The sequence below is a fragment of the Callorhinus ursinus genome, unplaced genomic scaffold, assembly GCF_003265705.2.
Source record: "Callorhinus ursinus isolate GAN/ISIS: 27379988/994484 unplaced genomic scaffold, GSC_fseal_2.0 scaffold18, whole genome shotgun sequence".
NCBI classification, from domain to species: Eukaryota; Metazoa; Chordata; class Mammalia; order Carnivora; family Otariidae; genus Callorhinus; species Callorhinus ursinus.
Genome location: NW_027397080.1, coordinates 5608285 through 5624777, shown reverse-complemented (window position 1 = coordinate 5624777; position 16493 = coordinate 5608285). Strand labels below are relative to the sequence as shown.

The window sequence follows — 16493 nt, the reverse complement described above, 5'->3', positions numbered from 1 at the left end:
GTGTGCGTGCCCACACGTATGCATGCACACGCGGTCTTTCTCAGGTTTGGATGACAATGTTCACCTGCTGTATAAAAACTATTTTCATGTTTCCCTTTCTATGTAGTCTGGAATAGTTTATGTAGGTCTTTGGAGATTGGGTAGAATTCCCACATGCAGTTATGCAGGCCTTTTGCTTTTTTATGTAGTAATTCTTTGATAGCATTCTCTCTTTGTTCTATGAAAGTCAGCTTTGGAAAACTCTGTTTACCTAGATTAGCTAAAAAATCTTTGGGAAAAAAAAAAGAAGAGATAATACCTAGATTAGCTAATTTATCAGGGGTTTCAAATGCATTTATCAAAGGTTAAGCCAAGCAGTCTGTCTCATGATTTTTTAGTTTCCTGTTTCAATGGTTATTTCTCCCTTGTCACATCTTATTTTGTATGTTTGTGGTTTCCTTCCCCCTTGCCCTTTCTATTAGGTTAACTAGTAGTCTATTTTGTTAATTATACATATACATATATAAAAAACCCACAGGATTTTGTTTTATTTATTCTACATTTTTTCTTTACTTGTTTTTGACCTTAATTTCTGGTTTATCTTTATTATATCCTTTTATATCTGCCTTTTGAGTTACTCTGATCTTCTTTTTCTAGCTTTCATAGTTGGGATTTGAATTTGCTATTTTCAGTCCTTCCTAATTTGTATAAGTAATGAAGTGCTATGAAACTGGTGAGAACATGTCAAAAGGACACATGAGCCAACTTCTGGAGGCTCCCACTGTCCAACTATGGGACAATTTGAACATCAAAAGGAATGACACTGATGGATTATAACACTAAAGGAAATGAATCCCATGAGTCCATAGTGATACATTTTTTGAAATGTGTGTGGGAAAGAGGGAGGGAAAGCCTTCTTTACAAAAGAATGGCAACTGGTAATTGTAGAAAGAATAGGATATTCACATATTCTCAAAGAAATACCCTTTAGATTACTTACTAATTACAGTAAAAAAAAAAAAAGACATGGTGGATACTACCCATGGTAGTGGGTGCTCAAATGTAAAATTACCAACAATGGGACAAATGAACATCACGTGCTTCCTGGTATCTTGTACTGAGGGGGACATGATATCACGTCATGTTTAACTTGATCCAATCATGAGAAAATGTGAGGTAAATCCAAATTGAAGGATTTTCTGCAAAATAACTGGCCTGGATTCCGAAAACAATGTCAGGAAAGAAAAAGTGGTGGGGGAACTGTTCTGTATTAAAGGGAGACTAAGGAATATGAAAATGAAATGTAACCTATATTAGAGTATTGTATTCATATTAAATTTCTTGTTTTGTGGGTCCAGGAAAGTATTCTTTCTTCTGAGATGCCTCCTGACTTACTAAAAGGTGAAATGTCAGGACATCTGCAGTTTTCAGTGCGCATCAAACATGTACACATACATATGTACGAAGGTCCCATACAAGATATATAGATCTCAGAGAAAAAATGGGGCAAGGTGTTGACAGTTGTGAATTTAAGGAAGGATATATGGGTTCCATTATATTGTTCTTTCAACTTTTCTATAAGCTTGAGGTTTTCTTTAAAAAAGTTGGTGGGCAGGATGCCTGGGTGGCTCAGTCGGTTGAGCGTCTGCCTTCGGCTAGGGTCATGATCCCAGGGTCCTGGGATCGAGCTCCGCATCGGGCTCCCTGCTCGGCGGGAAGCCTGCTTCTCCCTCTCCCACTCCCCCTGCTTGTGTTCCCTCTCTTGCTGTGTCTCTCTCTGTCAAATAAATAAATAAAATCTTTAAAAAAAAAAGTTGGTGGGAGAAAAACAGCCCTTCTCCTCAAGAAAAAGAACTTACACAGAAATGTCCCAGGCTTGGGAGATTTAAGGCATTTTTCTTGATAAATAGTTTTCCTCTCTTCACTGCCAGAGGCCAGTCTTTCAGTCTCATTCATAAGGAGTCCCCAGCCCCACTCAGACCTTATTCCACTGGTTCTTTTCTCCCAGCAACTTCCCCTCTCACACACCGAAGACCCATTGGTCTTTTTTCTCTTTTTCTTTCTTTTTGCCTTCCTTTGTTCATTCCAAACAGTCCAGTTTCTTTTTCCTTTTCTCTCTGCTTGAGCGTGCACAACCACTTTCAGTGGCACTGACAGTAATAACTCTGCTGGAGATAAGACAGGAGCGCTGGGGGCTCGTCTGCATGCTCTTGGGGCTAGCAAGTTAACAATAGGCCCCTTCTTTTTAGGATGAGAGACTAGAAAGGAAAAAGAATAACGTCTCATGCTGCTTTGATGTTGACTAGCTCCAGGACTCCTTTCCCTCCCTGAGCATTAGTCTCTGTCAACACCTCCCTTCTGCGAAGTCCTTCATTTACGTGGTCTGGAGCCCACAAAAGGATCTATTAAGGTTCAGGGCAGATCTGTACCATAACAGTTTCCCTTTGTCCTAATCAGCCCCTCCCCGCAGATGGAAAGACTCCTCCCCTGCCTTTTTGCAGTAACTGGCTGCATACCCACAGCCTGGTCTAAAAGTCTCCTCTCTCCCTTTCAGATGACCCAGCAGATGGCTGGGATGAACTTCTGTGGAGCCCATGGTGTGCTGAGCTATGGACAGTCGATGAGCGGCGGAAATGGACAGGCAGCAAATCAGACTCTCAGCCCTCAGATGTGGAAGTAAAAACAAAAACACCTGTATGGCTACCACTCTCATCAACCCTCTCTCTCCCAGTTTTCCTCTTTCCCCAACTCCCCCATCCCATCCCCCTTTCCTACCTCTCTGTTTGGTTTAGAAATTGCTCAATCTGTCGTTTGGGGTTTGGCATTCTGCCCAGCCCAGCCACTTCTCGGACATGCAGACCTCTCTGTTGCTCTATGTTGTACGTGTCCCCTAGCCATCCCGACCTCCTCTGCAGCCTCAGCCTGTCCTCTCCTGGCACCAGCACCTTAGGAATTGTTGGCAGAAGGCACTTAAACTGTGGGAGAAAGGTGCACACCTTTGAGTACCTTTCCCCTGAGGTTAAAACCTCTCAGAAAGGTCTGGAGTTGTTGTCTTTTAGGCAAAGTGGGGAGGGTTCAGAGGTACTTCTGTATGCGTTGCTAAGCTATTTCTACATGTTTAAATTTTTGGTTGAAGAAGGAGACATTGTGCTCCCATAATTTATGGGAATGAAGAAAGTACTGAAATCAAATTAAATACTCCTTGAGTCTTAGATCAGGTTGGCCCTAGCCCTGGGCTGAGGCAAACCCCCTCCTGTGAGGATGAGCAAAAATATTACTCTACTTTGCCCTGAAATGCTTTCTGGACCTGAGGCTTCAGGACTCATGGCTTCAGTTAGCCTTCATTAGCACCAAAGACTTTATGAAGGTCCTGCACAAGATCACACACCCTGCCCCGCCTCCATCCTACCTGCAGTGGGATCTGGCTCTATGGCTGGAGGACCAGCCCCTCCAGTGGGAATGCACAGCTTAATGTGTGTGTGCGTGTGTGTGTGTGTGTGTGTGGTGTGTTTCACCTCCCACTCTTTCCCCATCTGCTCTGGGTGTTTTTGTTTTTGTTTTAGGTTTACACAGAGAGGAGTTAATTTATCAACAGCCTAAAACTGTTGCCACTTTTTCATATAGTTAAAAAAAAAATTGCAATCTCATGCATAGCTCCCTTCCCACCCCCTCATCTGCCAATCACTCTTTCATGCCTGTGTATCCCAGGCTGCTCTGTTTCCCCACCTTCTCCAGGTGTGTGAGGCAGAGAGCCTGGACAGTTTTCCTGTCAGTCATTGTTCACCCTACCTGAATATTAAAACAAGAAAACTTTGCTTAAAAGATTTTACCTGTGGGAACCACAATTCCTGGTTGCCTTTCTCCTGTGTATGTGTAAATTCCTTAATAAATATTGCAGGGAAGGACCCTTTGCTTGGCTGTTACTGTGTATCACTCATGAAGGAGGGTGAGTTGCATCTTGGTTTTCTGCTTTCCAGGAGCAGTTCCCCTACTTCCTGTGTTTTAAAAAATTTTATACTGGGGATGCCCAAGGACCGGGACCAGGCTCAGGCAGTCAGAGGGGGGGACCCCTGTCCTTTGTCCAGTGGTGTCTAGAGTTGCGAGCTGAGGGAAGTGTGGATATCTGCTCCTGCTAGAGCCACAGAACATCGAAACTGGAAGTCCTTTTCTCCCCCACCAGATAGAGAAGCTGAGACCCGCCTCCCTTCCTCCCTCCCTCCCTTCTTTCCTTTGAGTACATCTTTTAAATACTTCCAGAGGTAAATGAGAGGATAGCGCAGTGGCGAAGAAAGTAAGCTCTGGATCAGGCTGCCAGTATCCATGTTCCTTTCCGGGCAAGCTACTGAACCCTTAGGTCTCAGTGTAAAATGGAGCTAATGGTCATATTTAAGGTCAAATGAAGCAATTCCTGTGGTACGTTCTGCACAGTATTGGATCCTTAGCACTCAAATGCCAACAAGTATTATGTGCCAGACCTATGTTGGGCATTAATTCATTCAACAAATATTTAGTAAGTGTTTTTACAATGTGCCAAATACTGTCATAGGCTCTGGAATAAAGCAATGAATTAATACTTACCAATTTCAAGGGATGGTATGGTGGGAGAGACAGACAATAAACAAGCAAACTATTTAATTTCAGATATGAGTTAAGGGGAGAGAGTGGGTGTGGGACCGCTAAACTGGAGTAGTCAGAAAGTTACATTTGAACTGAGACCTGAAGAAGCAGCCACTCATGTGGAGATCTGGAAAAAGAATAGAGCAAGTGTAAATGTCTGTGTTGGAAATTGTTTGGCTGGGGCTCTCAGTCTGAGAGTCATCAGGGTATGGGTGGTATGTAAAGCCATGAGATCAGATGAAGTACCTAAGGAGGAGGCATAGCGAGAAGAGGACTGAGCCTTAGGGGCCCATCAGCTTTTAGAATTTGGGAACAACAGATCAGGAAAAATGAATCTGACATTGTTCCTGCTCTTAAGAAGCTCACCGTCTCACAGGGCAACAGACTTAGAATTACTTAGATGGTGGATTATGGGAGCTAAGGGGCTCCTAGCCCAGTCAGGGGAAACTCTCTAAGGATAAGGGCGTTGAGCTGAGTCCTAAAGGAGAGGTAGGAGTTACCCGGCAGGTTGGATGGGAGTGGGGAGAAGAGTATTCCAGACAGATAGTACCCTGGGAACAAAGACAAGAGCACCTGCAGGAACACAGCTCATTTGGGGAAGCACAAGCAGTGCAATGTCTGTAAGGTCTGATGTGAGTTGGTATGGGGAGAGAGGAGACTGAGGTGCGGCCAAGCCAGACCGTGGGTGCTTCCTATATACCCTAAGAGGGAGTCTGGCCTTAGTGTTATGAATGGTAGAGTGACACTCAGAGTTGAGTTTTAGGCAGCTCACCCTTGCATTGTGGAGAACAATGTGTTTGAGGGAACAAGACCAGACCTAGGAGAGCAGACGGATGGCAAAAACTGAACGAGGGTCGTGGTAGGTGGGGGTAGGGGAGAATGGAGTGGCTCAAAGCAGCAGCTCATAAGCCGCTTATGAGGCATGTGAGATGCTAAAAGGTGTTCCACAAAAACGCTGAAATAAGTTTGGGAAAGACTGTATGTTCTTTCATCTCTTGTGCATCTAGAATATATTATCCACATAGTAATGATATGAAAAATAATCTAAAAAATTAATAGACTTTATTGAAGGCAGTTTTAGGTTGAAATTGAAGGCAGCAAAATTGAGTGGAAAGTATGGAGTTCCCATATGCCCCCTGTGCCCCATTCCCACAACTTCCTTCACTATTGGCATCCCATGCCACAATGGTACAAATCATCTGTGCTCTGCCTCTTCATCCCTCCCTCTTCTCTAGCCCCTGGCACCCACTGAGATACACACACACACACACACACACGGTTTTGTTTTTGTTTTACTGTCTCCATAGTTTTGCCTTTTTCAGAATGTCATACAGTTGGAGTCATGGAACATGTAGCCTTTTCAGATTGACTTCTTTCACTTAGAAATATGCATTTAAGATTCTTCCATGTCTCTTCATGGCTTGAGAGCTCATTTCTTTGTAGCACTGAATAGTATTTCATTGTCTGGATATACCGTCGTTTATCAATTACTGACAGACATCTTGGTTGCTTCCAAGTTTTGACAATTATAAAGTTGCTGTAAACATCCAAGTGCAGGTTTTTATGTGGACATAACTTTCCCAGTCATTTGGGTAAATAGTATGGAGTATGATCACTGAATCATATATTAAGAGTATGATATCTTTTGTAAGAAACTGCCAAACTCTTCCAAAGTAGCTGAACTATGTTGCATTCCCATCAGCAATGAATGAGAGTTCCCATTGCTCTGCATCCTCGTCAGCATTTGGCATTGTCAGTATTTTTTATTTTGGCCATTCTAATAAGTGCATAGTGGTGTGTCAGTGTTTTAACTTGCAATCCCCTAGTGACCTGATGTTGAACATATTTTCAGATGCTTACTTAGCATCTATATACCTTCCTTAGTGAAGTGTCTGTTCAGGTCTTTGCTTATTTTAAAAATCAGGTTGTTTTCTTAGTGTTGAGGTTTAAGAGTTCTGTATTTTGGGTAACAGTCCTTTTTCAGAGGTGTTTGTTTTTGTTTTGGTTTGGTTTGGTGTGGTTTGGTTTGTTTTTGTTTTTTTGCATATAGTTTCTCCCAGGTTGTGACTTGTCTTCTCATTCTCATTAGTAAAGACCCTTTTTTCAAGGCTTTCTAGCATTTACCAAGACTTATTTTTCCATGAAATCCATTTTTTTTCTGGAATACCTAATAACTATAGAATACTATTTGGGAAAAACAACCAGAAAAAAATATTTTAGGAAGTAGAACGGAGATGAGATGTGGGATGGAAGGAGAGGAAGGAATCAAATCTCCCATGTTTCTAGCTTGTGTGAGAGAGAATTTACAGGAGGAGAAGCTGGCTCTTCCCTTTCAGAGGGGAGATATAGAAAATTAGAAATTTGGTTTTAAGCATGTTGAATTTGCAATGCCTGTGATATATTCAGGTCTGGTTGACCAGCTAGAAATGGATTTGAATCTGAGGTTTGTTCAAGGAAGAAGCTAAGATGGAGAAATGAACTTGAGAGTCAGCCCCATGGAGGCTGGTAATTGATGCCATGGGAGTGGAGGGGATCATATAGGATGGATTTTTAAATTAAGAGTAGTGGGCTGGGCACAGTATCTTGGGGGAAATACTCATTTCTAATCAGGGTTAAGGAGGAAAGGCCCAAGAAGGAGAGGAGGTGGTGTGGGAATGAGGAGGAGGAGTCAGAGAAGTAAGGAAAGCAAAGCAAAACAAAAAACTCCCAAGAAAGTGCAATGTCAAGAAACCTCAAGAAGGAGGGATGATCACAAATATCAGATTAGCAGGAAAATCCATTGAGATACGGATTGATAAAAGGACCATTGGATTCAACATTTGGAAACTTCTGCAGAAGCAGTTTTAGTGGAATGGTGGGACCAGAAGCCAGAGAATGGTGGGTTAAAGAGTGAATTGTAGGAGTTGAAAAAGTAGAGAAACAGGCTCCCTTCAGTTAAATATACACGGCAGGTTTTAAGGGTTACTCTTAAGAATAGGAATAGAGTGTGTAAATCACAAACCAAAGAAGAGGGAACCTTGGAATAAGAAATAAGAAAATGCAAGCTTCAGGCAAAGTAAGAGTAAAAAAGAAGCATAGAGGGGTGCCTGAGTGGCTCAGTCAGTTAAGCATCCGACCCTTGGTTTCAAATCAGGTCCCGATCTCAGAGTCATGAGATTGAGCCCCAGGTTGGCTCTGTGCTCAGCATGGAGTCTGCTTGAGATTCTTTCCCTCTCCTTCCCACCCCCCTTCCCCTCTCCCCACTCTCTCAAATAAATAAATAAAATCTTTTTTAAAAAGCATAGAAAAGTGGAACAAATAAAAATAAAAATACAGTAAATGGAGTATTTAAGGTATTGAGGTTGTCAGATTGGATAATTAAAGTCCATTTTCTGGTATCCTAGACCTTTCTTCTAAGACCATTTTCCTTCAACTGAAGTATATCCTTTGAAGTTCCTTTAGTGAAGGTCTCTCTGAGTCTTGCCTGAAGTATAAGGACAGGAAAATGTTTAAAATAAAAAAATGGAAAAAGAAAGAGCAGGCAAACAATCAAAAGTAAGAAGGAATCAATATGTTGACAAAATAGAATTTAAGAAAGCATTATTAGAAACAGGATTTGTATGTAATAATTAAAGGTTCAATTCACAAGGAAAATATAATTTTAAACCAGTATGCATTTTTAAGACCTCAAAATAAAGCAGAAGTTTATAGAACTTCAAGGAGAAAGAGCCAATCTACCATCAGTGCATAAAACAAATCTCCACCAGGCTTTTTTTGTAGGAACTGACAGTCTGATTCTAAAATTTATATGGAAATGCAAAGGACCTAAAATAGAATGATGATTTTGGAAAAAGAACAAACATTTGGAGAGATTACACTACCAGATTTTAAGATTTGTTATGAAACTAGAGTAAGACAGTGTGGAACTGGTACAAAATAGACACAGACCAAGAGAATAGAATACAGAACCCAGAAACAGCCTGATACACATTGATTTATGGAATTGGCAATGCAGAGCAGTGAAAGAAAAGTCATCCAAATAAAGGAGGATGGAACATTAGATATACAGATAGAAAGAAAGTGAAAGTTGACCCTCTACCTCAGACCATAGCGAAAATTAGTTCTAGATGGATTGCACATCTGAATGTGAAATTAAAATGGTAAAGCTCCTAAAAGGTAATAGAGAATATCTTATTCATGGCAGAAGGAAAAACACTGAAACAGGAGTTAAAAAGCACTAATCATGAAGAGATTTATAAAGTTGGCTAGATTAAAAATAAGAACTGAGAATATATTTGAAACACATGATAAAGGGCTTGTATCCAGAATATATGAAGAACTCCTGCAAAATAAGAAAGAGAGTTTTTACTAGGTAAAAACTAGGCAATGGAGGCCTGACTGGCCACTTCAGGGGGAGACCCAAATGACTAACAAATATATGAAGAAATGCCCAATCTCATTAGTAATTAGGGAAATACAAATAAAACCACAGTGAGACGTTACTAAACACCTACCAGAATGGCTAAAATGGAAAAAGATAATCCAAGTGTTGACAAGAATGTGGAGCAATGAGAACTCTCCTACACAACTGGTAGGAGTATAAACGGATACAAGTGCCCAAATGTCCATCAACAGAAAAGTAAATAAACTGTGATACAGTCATACAACAATACTAAACTGCAATGGAAACGATCAAACTACAGTTCTATACAACCACTACAGTTCTATACAACCACATAAAGGAATCTCACAAACTTAACATTGAACACATTTTTCACTATATCATTTGAAAGTATGCTGTAGGCATACTGATGCTTCATCCCTAAATATTTGAGCATGCCCCTCCTAAGAATGATAGTCTATACACCATTTTCATACCATTGTAAATAATTTCATATCACCTAAAATTCAGTCCATTTTCAATTTTTGCCACTTATCCCAAGAATGTCTTTTGTTGCTCTAAAAAAAAGAAAAGATCTAATCTAGGTTTATGCATTGCATTTGATTACTGTGTCTATTTGATTTCTTTTAGTTTGGAACAGTGCCATCTTTTTTTCCCATACCATCAACTTTTTGAAGGGCTCAAGCCAATTGGTAGAAAGTTCTACATTTTTGATCTACCTGGAAACTGAAAATTAGGTCTAGAGGTCCAATTAGATTCAGGTTAAATATGTTGGCAGGAATATCTCATAATTTATTTTGGGTACATCATATCACACCAGGCAGCAAATACAGAGGAGGCTATATAAGCCTCTTATACAGTCACGGGCAAAAAGAAAATGCATTCATGAAAATAGGAGGGTGTTCAATCAAGAAGAGAAAGATATAATTTACAATATGGTGGTATTTATTAATATGGATGCACCTAACACAGATTTTAGATTTAATGTCATGGATCTAGCATCTAGGCATGCTTTATAGACAAAACTAAACGTAACACTGACCAATCCAAGAAGCTGAGATGATGGAATTCCTTTGTCTAATGTGGAGAAAAGAATCCAAGACTCGGGGAATTCTGGAATGAATTACCAAAATGTCACACCTTTTTCCAACCTATCCCTAGAAGAACCCTGAAGATATTCCCTTTACCAAAGGCTTGAGGCATCTTTTGTTATAGAAGTACTAGAATCATTAAAACATGACTTAGTAGGTGTTCCCTGTAGGTCAAGAATGCTAGTGACATGTACTTCCTATTTTCAGTGAAGTTGGGATATTCCAAAATAGAAGGCTTTAACAGTGACCTGCCTGCAATTTATGATAATCAGATTGGATACCAAGATCTTTGGAGGTGATTAATTGAGGATAGAGTCCCAGATAAATGGCCGCTCACTAAAGTCTTATTTGACTGTATAGCAAAAATTTCTCCAGCCTTAGAGACAGATGTCACCAAGATAGAAATGCAGCCCTGCATTCTGTTGTTAGACCTGCACTAGTTCACAGATCTAGAGCTGACTGAATAATGCGGAGACCAGGTATCCTTGAGAGGGGAGCTTAGTAAGAGCCCTATATAAGTGCATACTCCCGGCTTTCCCCAAAGGGACCCATTGCCATTTTATCTGGGTAACTACACTGGGGCAACTATGCAAACACTTGGGCAACATTTGGATACTAGCTGTTAGATATCACTAATTCCTGAGTACCCAAAATGTCGCTGTCCACAAGTTAGGGTGGGAGCATTTGGGGATCAGGTAATGGAGTTTTGACCCAATTCAGCCTCATCATAGGCCTAGTGGAATCTTAAGCCCCTAAGTTCTTGCATGTCTAGTCAGAAAAGCTGTCTTTAGCAACTGATGGAATTCCCACATTGGTTTGTTGACCTGTGAAGTAAGAACTGTTAAGAAATGAATGGAGAGAGGGGCACCTGAGTGGCTTAGTCGTTAAGCGTCTGCCTTCGGCTCAAGTCATGATCCCAGGGTCCTGGGATCAAGCCCCACATTGGGCTCCCTGCTCAGTGGGAAGTCTGCTTCTTCCTCTCCCACTCCCCCTGCTTGTGTTCCCTCTTTCGCTGTGTCTCTGTCAAAATAAATAAATAAAATCTTAAAAAAAAAAAAAAGGAATGGAGAGAGGTTGGAAAAAAGATGACGGAGGAGTAGGGGACTGTATTCCAACCAGTCCCCAGAACTGAGCTGGATATCTACCAGCTGAACACCCACAAAATCAGATGTAAAAAGATAGATCTGGATCTCTACAAACAGAATATCGCGAGTGGTTGGTTTTGAGGTATGAAGCAGGGTGCCGTGATTCTGTGGGCAGATATCGGAGGATAAATGGCAGCAGGAGGGAGCCTGGCCAAGGGGATCCTGCACTGCCGGTGAGTGATAGCCTCCCATGCTGGGGATGGGGCACAGACCCACAGACCGGTAGTGGCAGGGAAAGGACTTTAGGGCAGCCCCCGGGACAGAAACCCAGAGTGGTGAGGTCACGCATGCGAACTGAGGGCAGGTGGTGGTTTTAGAAGCACAAAGGGCAGAGACAGTGCCCCGACCTGGAGGCGAGGACTGGGAGCTCTGCGTAGGGGGTGCACAACCCAGGACCCTGCAATTTATAGCAGCATGGACAGAAATGGAGACAGTGTGGCCTGGAGAGTTCACTGAAGAACAGTATGCGATCTCTCTGCTCTGAGTCAGAGGGTTGTAAACGGTCTCTTCTGCTCTGACTCTCAGAAGAGACGCAGAAAGCTGCCAGGGAAAGCCACTGGAGAACAAAAGCCCCCCAAAAACCGGTTTCCACTGAGCCCATCCCCCGCCACAGGGGGCAGGGCAACTCTGCCCAAACAGGGTTGCCTGAGTAACAGCGCGGCAGTCCCCTCCCCCAGAAGACAGGCCGGGAAAACAAGAGGCCAGCAACCCTAAGGTCCCTAGAAAATAGGTGCATCTTGCTTGGGTTGTGACAATAATTTGGACTCTATACATTCCCTCAACCACACATCAACAGAATGACTAGGAGGAGGAACCCCTAAAATAGGAAAGACTCAGAGATTATGACTTATGCCACAGATTTACAAATGGATGCAGATATAACCAAGATGTTGGAGATGAAATTCAGGCTAGCAATTGTGAAGACAATAGCTAGAATGGAGAAATTGATCAATGGCAACATAGAGTCTCTATGAGCAGAAATGAAAGCTGAATTGGCAGAACTTAAAAATGCTATCAATGAGATCTAATCTAATCTAGATAATCTAACAGCTAGGGTAAATGAGGCAGACGAATGAATTAGTGACCTGGAAGACAATTTAATAGATAAAAAGGGAAAAGAGGAGGCCAGGGAAAAACAACTCAGAATCCATGAAAATAGAATCAAAGAAATAAGTGACACTATGAAACGTTCCAGTGTCAGAATTATTGGAATCCCAGAGTGGGTGGAGAGAGAGAGAGGACTAGAAGATATATTTGAGCAAATTGTAGCTGAGAACTTCCCTAATCTGGGGAATGAAACAAACATTCGTGTCCTAGAGGCAGAGAGGACCCCTCCCAAGATCAAGGAAAACGGGCCAACACCCCGGCATGTGATAGTAAAACTCACAAATCTTAGAACCAAGAAAACCATCTTAAGGGCAGTTAGGGGGAAGAGATTCCTTACCTACAGAGGGAGGAACATCAGAATAATGTCAGACCTATCCACAGAGACCTGGCAAGCCAGAAAGGCCTGGCAAGACATATTCAGGATACTAAACGAGAAGAACATGCAGCCAAGAATACTTTGTCCGGCAAGGCTGTCAATTTAGAATGGATGGAGAGATGCAGAGCTTCCAAGACCGGCAGAAGCTGAAAGAATATGTGACCACTAAGCCAACCCTGCAAGAAATATTAAGGGGGGGTTCTATAAAAGGAGAAAGACCCCAAGAGTGATATACAACAGAAGTTTACAGGGACAGTCTATAAAAACAAGGTCTTCATAGGCAACATGATGACAATAAATTCATATCTTTCAATAATCACTCTCAACGTGAACGGCCTAAATGCTTCCATAAGACGGCACAGGATTGCAGACTGGATAAAAAGACAGGACCCATCCATATGCTGTCTATAAGAGACTCATTTTGAACCTAAAGATACATCCAGACTGAAAGTGAAGGGATGGAGCTCCATCTTCCATGCCAACGGACCTCAAAAGAAAGCTGGGGTAGCAATTCTTATATCAGACAAATTAGATTTTAAGCTAAAGACTGTAGTTAGAGACACATGGAAGGACACTATATCATTCTTAAAGGGTCTATCCAACAAGAAGATCTATCAATTGTAAATATCTACACCCACATCATGGGAGCAGCCATCTACATAAGCCAACTGTCAACCAAAATAAAGAGTCATACCGATAACAATACGTTAATTGTAGAAGACCTCAATACTCCACTCTCAGCAATAGACAGATCATCTAAGCAGAAAATCAACAAAGAAACAAGAGCTTTGAATGACACACTGGACCACATGGACCTCATAGACATATACAGAACATTCCACCCCAAAACAACAGAATACTCATTCTTCTCGAGCACACATGGAAATTTCTTTGGAATAGACCACATACTGGATCACAAATCAGGTCTCAACTGATACCAAAAGACTGAAATTATTCCCTGCATATTCTCAGACCATAATGCTTTAAAACTGGAACTCAATCAAAGAAAAAATCTGGAAGAAATTCAAACACTTGGAAGCTAAAGACCACTCTGCTCAAGAATGTTTGGGTCAACAGGAAATCAAAGAAGAACTTAAACAATTCATGGAAACCAATGAGAATGAAAACACATAGGTCCAAAACCTATGGGATACTGCAAAGGTGGTCCTAAGGGGGAAATACATAGCCATCCAAGCCTCACTCAAAAAAAAGAAGCCTGCTTCTCCCTGTCCCACACCCCCTTCTTGTGTTCCCTCTCTCGCTGTCTCTCTCTGTCAAATAAATAAATAAAATCTTTAAAAAAATAGAAAAATCCCGAATTCACCAACTAACTCTACACCTTAAAGAACTAGAGAAAAAGCAACAAACGATGCCTAAGCCACACATTAGAAGAGAAATAATTAAGATTAGAGCAGAGATCAATGAATTAGAAACCAGAAGCACAGTAGATCAGATCAACGAAACCAGAAGCTGGTTCTTTGAAAGAATTAATAAGATCGATAAACCACTGGCCAGACTTATCCAAAAGAAAAGAGAAAGGACCCAAATTAATAAAATTATGAATGAAAGGGGAGAGATCACAACTAACACCAAGGAAATAGAAACAATTATTAGAAATTATTATCAACAACTATATGCCAATAAACTGAACAATCTGGATGAAATGGAGGCCTTCCTGGAAACCTATAAACTGACTGAAACAGGAAGAAATTGACAACCTGAATTGGCCAATAACCAGTAACAAGATTGGAGCAGTGATCAAAAACCTCCCCAAAAACAAGAGTCCAGGGCCTGATGGATTCCCTGGGGAATTCTGCCAAGCATTCAAAGAAGAAATAATACTTACTCTCCTGAAGCTGTTTCAAAAAATAGAAACAGAAGGAAAGATTCCAGACTCATTCTATGAGGCCAGCATTACCTTAATCCCCAAACCAGGCAAAGACCCCATCAAAAAGGAGAATTTCAGACTGATATCCCTGATGAATATGGACTCCAAAATCCTCAACAAAATCCTAGCTAATAGGATCCAACAATACATTAAAAGGATCATCCACCACGACCAAGTGGGATTTATCCCCAGGATGCAAGAGTGGTTCAACATTTGCAAATCAAGCAATGTGATAGAACACATTAATAAGAGGAGAGAGAAGAACGATATGGTTCTCTCAGTTGATGCAGAAAAAGCATTTGACAAAATACAACATCCTTTCCTGATTAAAACTTCAGAGTATAGGGATAGAGGGAACATTCCTCAAGTTCATAAAATCCATCTATGAAAAACCCACAGCGAATATCATCCTCAATGGGGAAAAGCTGAGAGCATTTCCCTTAAGATCGGAACACATCAGGATGCCCACTCTCACCACTATTGTTCAACATAGTACTAGAAGTCCTAGCAACAGCAATCAGACAACAAAAAGAAATAAAAGGTATTCAAATTGACAAAGAAGAAGTCAAACTCTCTCACTTCGCACAGATGACATGATACTTTATGTGGAAAATCCAAAAGACTCCACCTCCAAATAACTAGAACTCATACAGCAATTCAGTAATGTGGCAGGATACAAAATCAATGCACAGAAATCAGTTGCTTTTTTTTTTAAGATTTTATTTATTTGAGAGAGAGAGTGAGAGAGAGAGCCCAAGAGGGGGTAGAGTCAGAGGGAGAAGCAGACTCCCTGCTGAGCAGGGAGCCTGATGTGGGACTCGATCCCAGGACTCCAGGATCATGACCTGAGCCGAAGGCAGTCACTTAACCAACTGAGCCACCCAGGCACCCATCAGTTGCTTTCTTATACACTAACAATGCAACTGTAGAAAGAGAAATTAGAGAAACAATTCCATTTACAATAGCACCAAAAATCGTAAGATACCTCGGAATAAACCTAACCAAAGAGGTAAAGGATCTATACTCTAGGAACTACAGAACACTCCTGAAAGAAATTGAAGAAGACACAAAAAGATGGAAAAACATTCCATGCTCATGGATCGGAAGAATAAACATTGTTAAAATGTCTATGCTACCCAGAGCAATCTATACCTTAAACGCCATCCCGATCAAAATTCCAATGACATTTTCAACGTGCTGGAACAAACAATCCTAAAATTTGTATGGAATCAGAAAAGACCCCAAATCGCCAAGGAAACGTTGAAAAAGAAAAACAAAGTTGGGGGCATCACTTTGCCCGATTTCAAGCTATATTACAAAGCAGTGATCACCAAGACAGCATGGTACTGGCACAAAAACAGACATATAGACCAACGGAACAGAATAGAGAGCCCAGATATGGACCCTCAACTCTATGGTCAAATAATCTTTGACAAAGCAGGAAAAAATATGCAATGGAAAAAAGACAGTCTTCAATAAATGGTGCTGGGAAAATTGGACAGCCATATGCAGAAGAATAAGACTCGACCATTCTCTAACACCATACACAAAGATAAACTCAAAATGGATGAAAGACCTCAATGTGAGACAGGAATCCATCAAAATCCTGGAGGAGAACATAGGCAATAACCTCTTTGACATCAGCCACAGCAACTTCTTTCAAGACACATCTCCAAAAGCTAGTGAAACAAAAGCAAAAATGAACTTTTGGGACTTCATCCAGACAAAAAGCTTCTGCACAGCAAAGGAAACAGTAAAGAAAACAAAGAGGCAATCCACAGAATGGGAGAAGATATTTGCAAATGACACTACAGATAAAGGGCTGGTATCCAAGATCTATAAAGAACTTCTCAATCTCAACACCCAAAAAAACAAATAATCAAGTCAAAAAATGGGCAGAAGACATGAA

At 41.2% G+C, this 16493-nt stretch overlaps 1 protein-coding gene across 2 annotated transcripts in view; it reads left to right on the top strand.

Moving 5' to 3' along the window:
• SMAP2 (small ArfGAP2) overlaps positions 1 to 3884 on the top strand; it is a 45568-nt gene extending 41684 nt beyond the window's left edge. For both annotated transcript variants that reach the window (XM_025857176.2, XM_073902825.1), the window contains one exon: positions 2534 to 3884. In XM_025857176.2, the coding sequence (XP_025712961.1) occupies positions 2534 to 2659 (126 nt within the window). In that variant the 3' untranslated portion in view covers positions 2660 to 3884. The remainder of the gene's footprint in view (positions 1 to 2533) is intronic.
• Positions 3885 to 16493: the final 12609 nt, after the last annotated feature.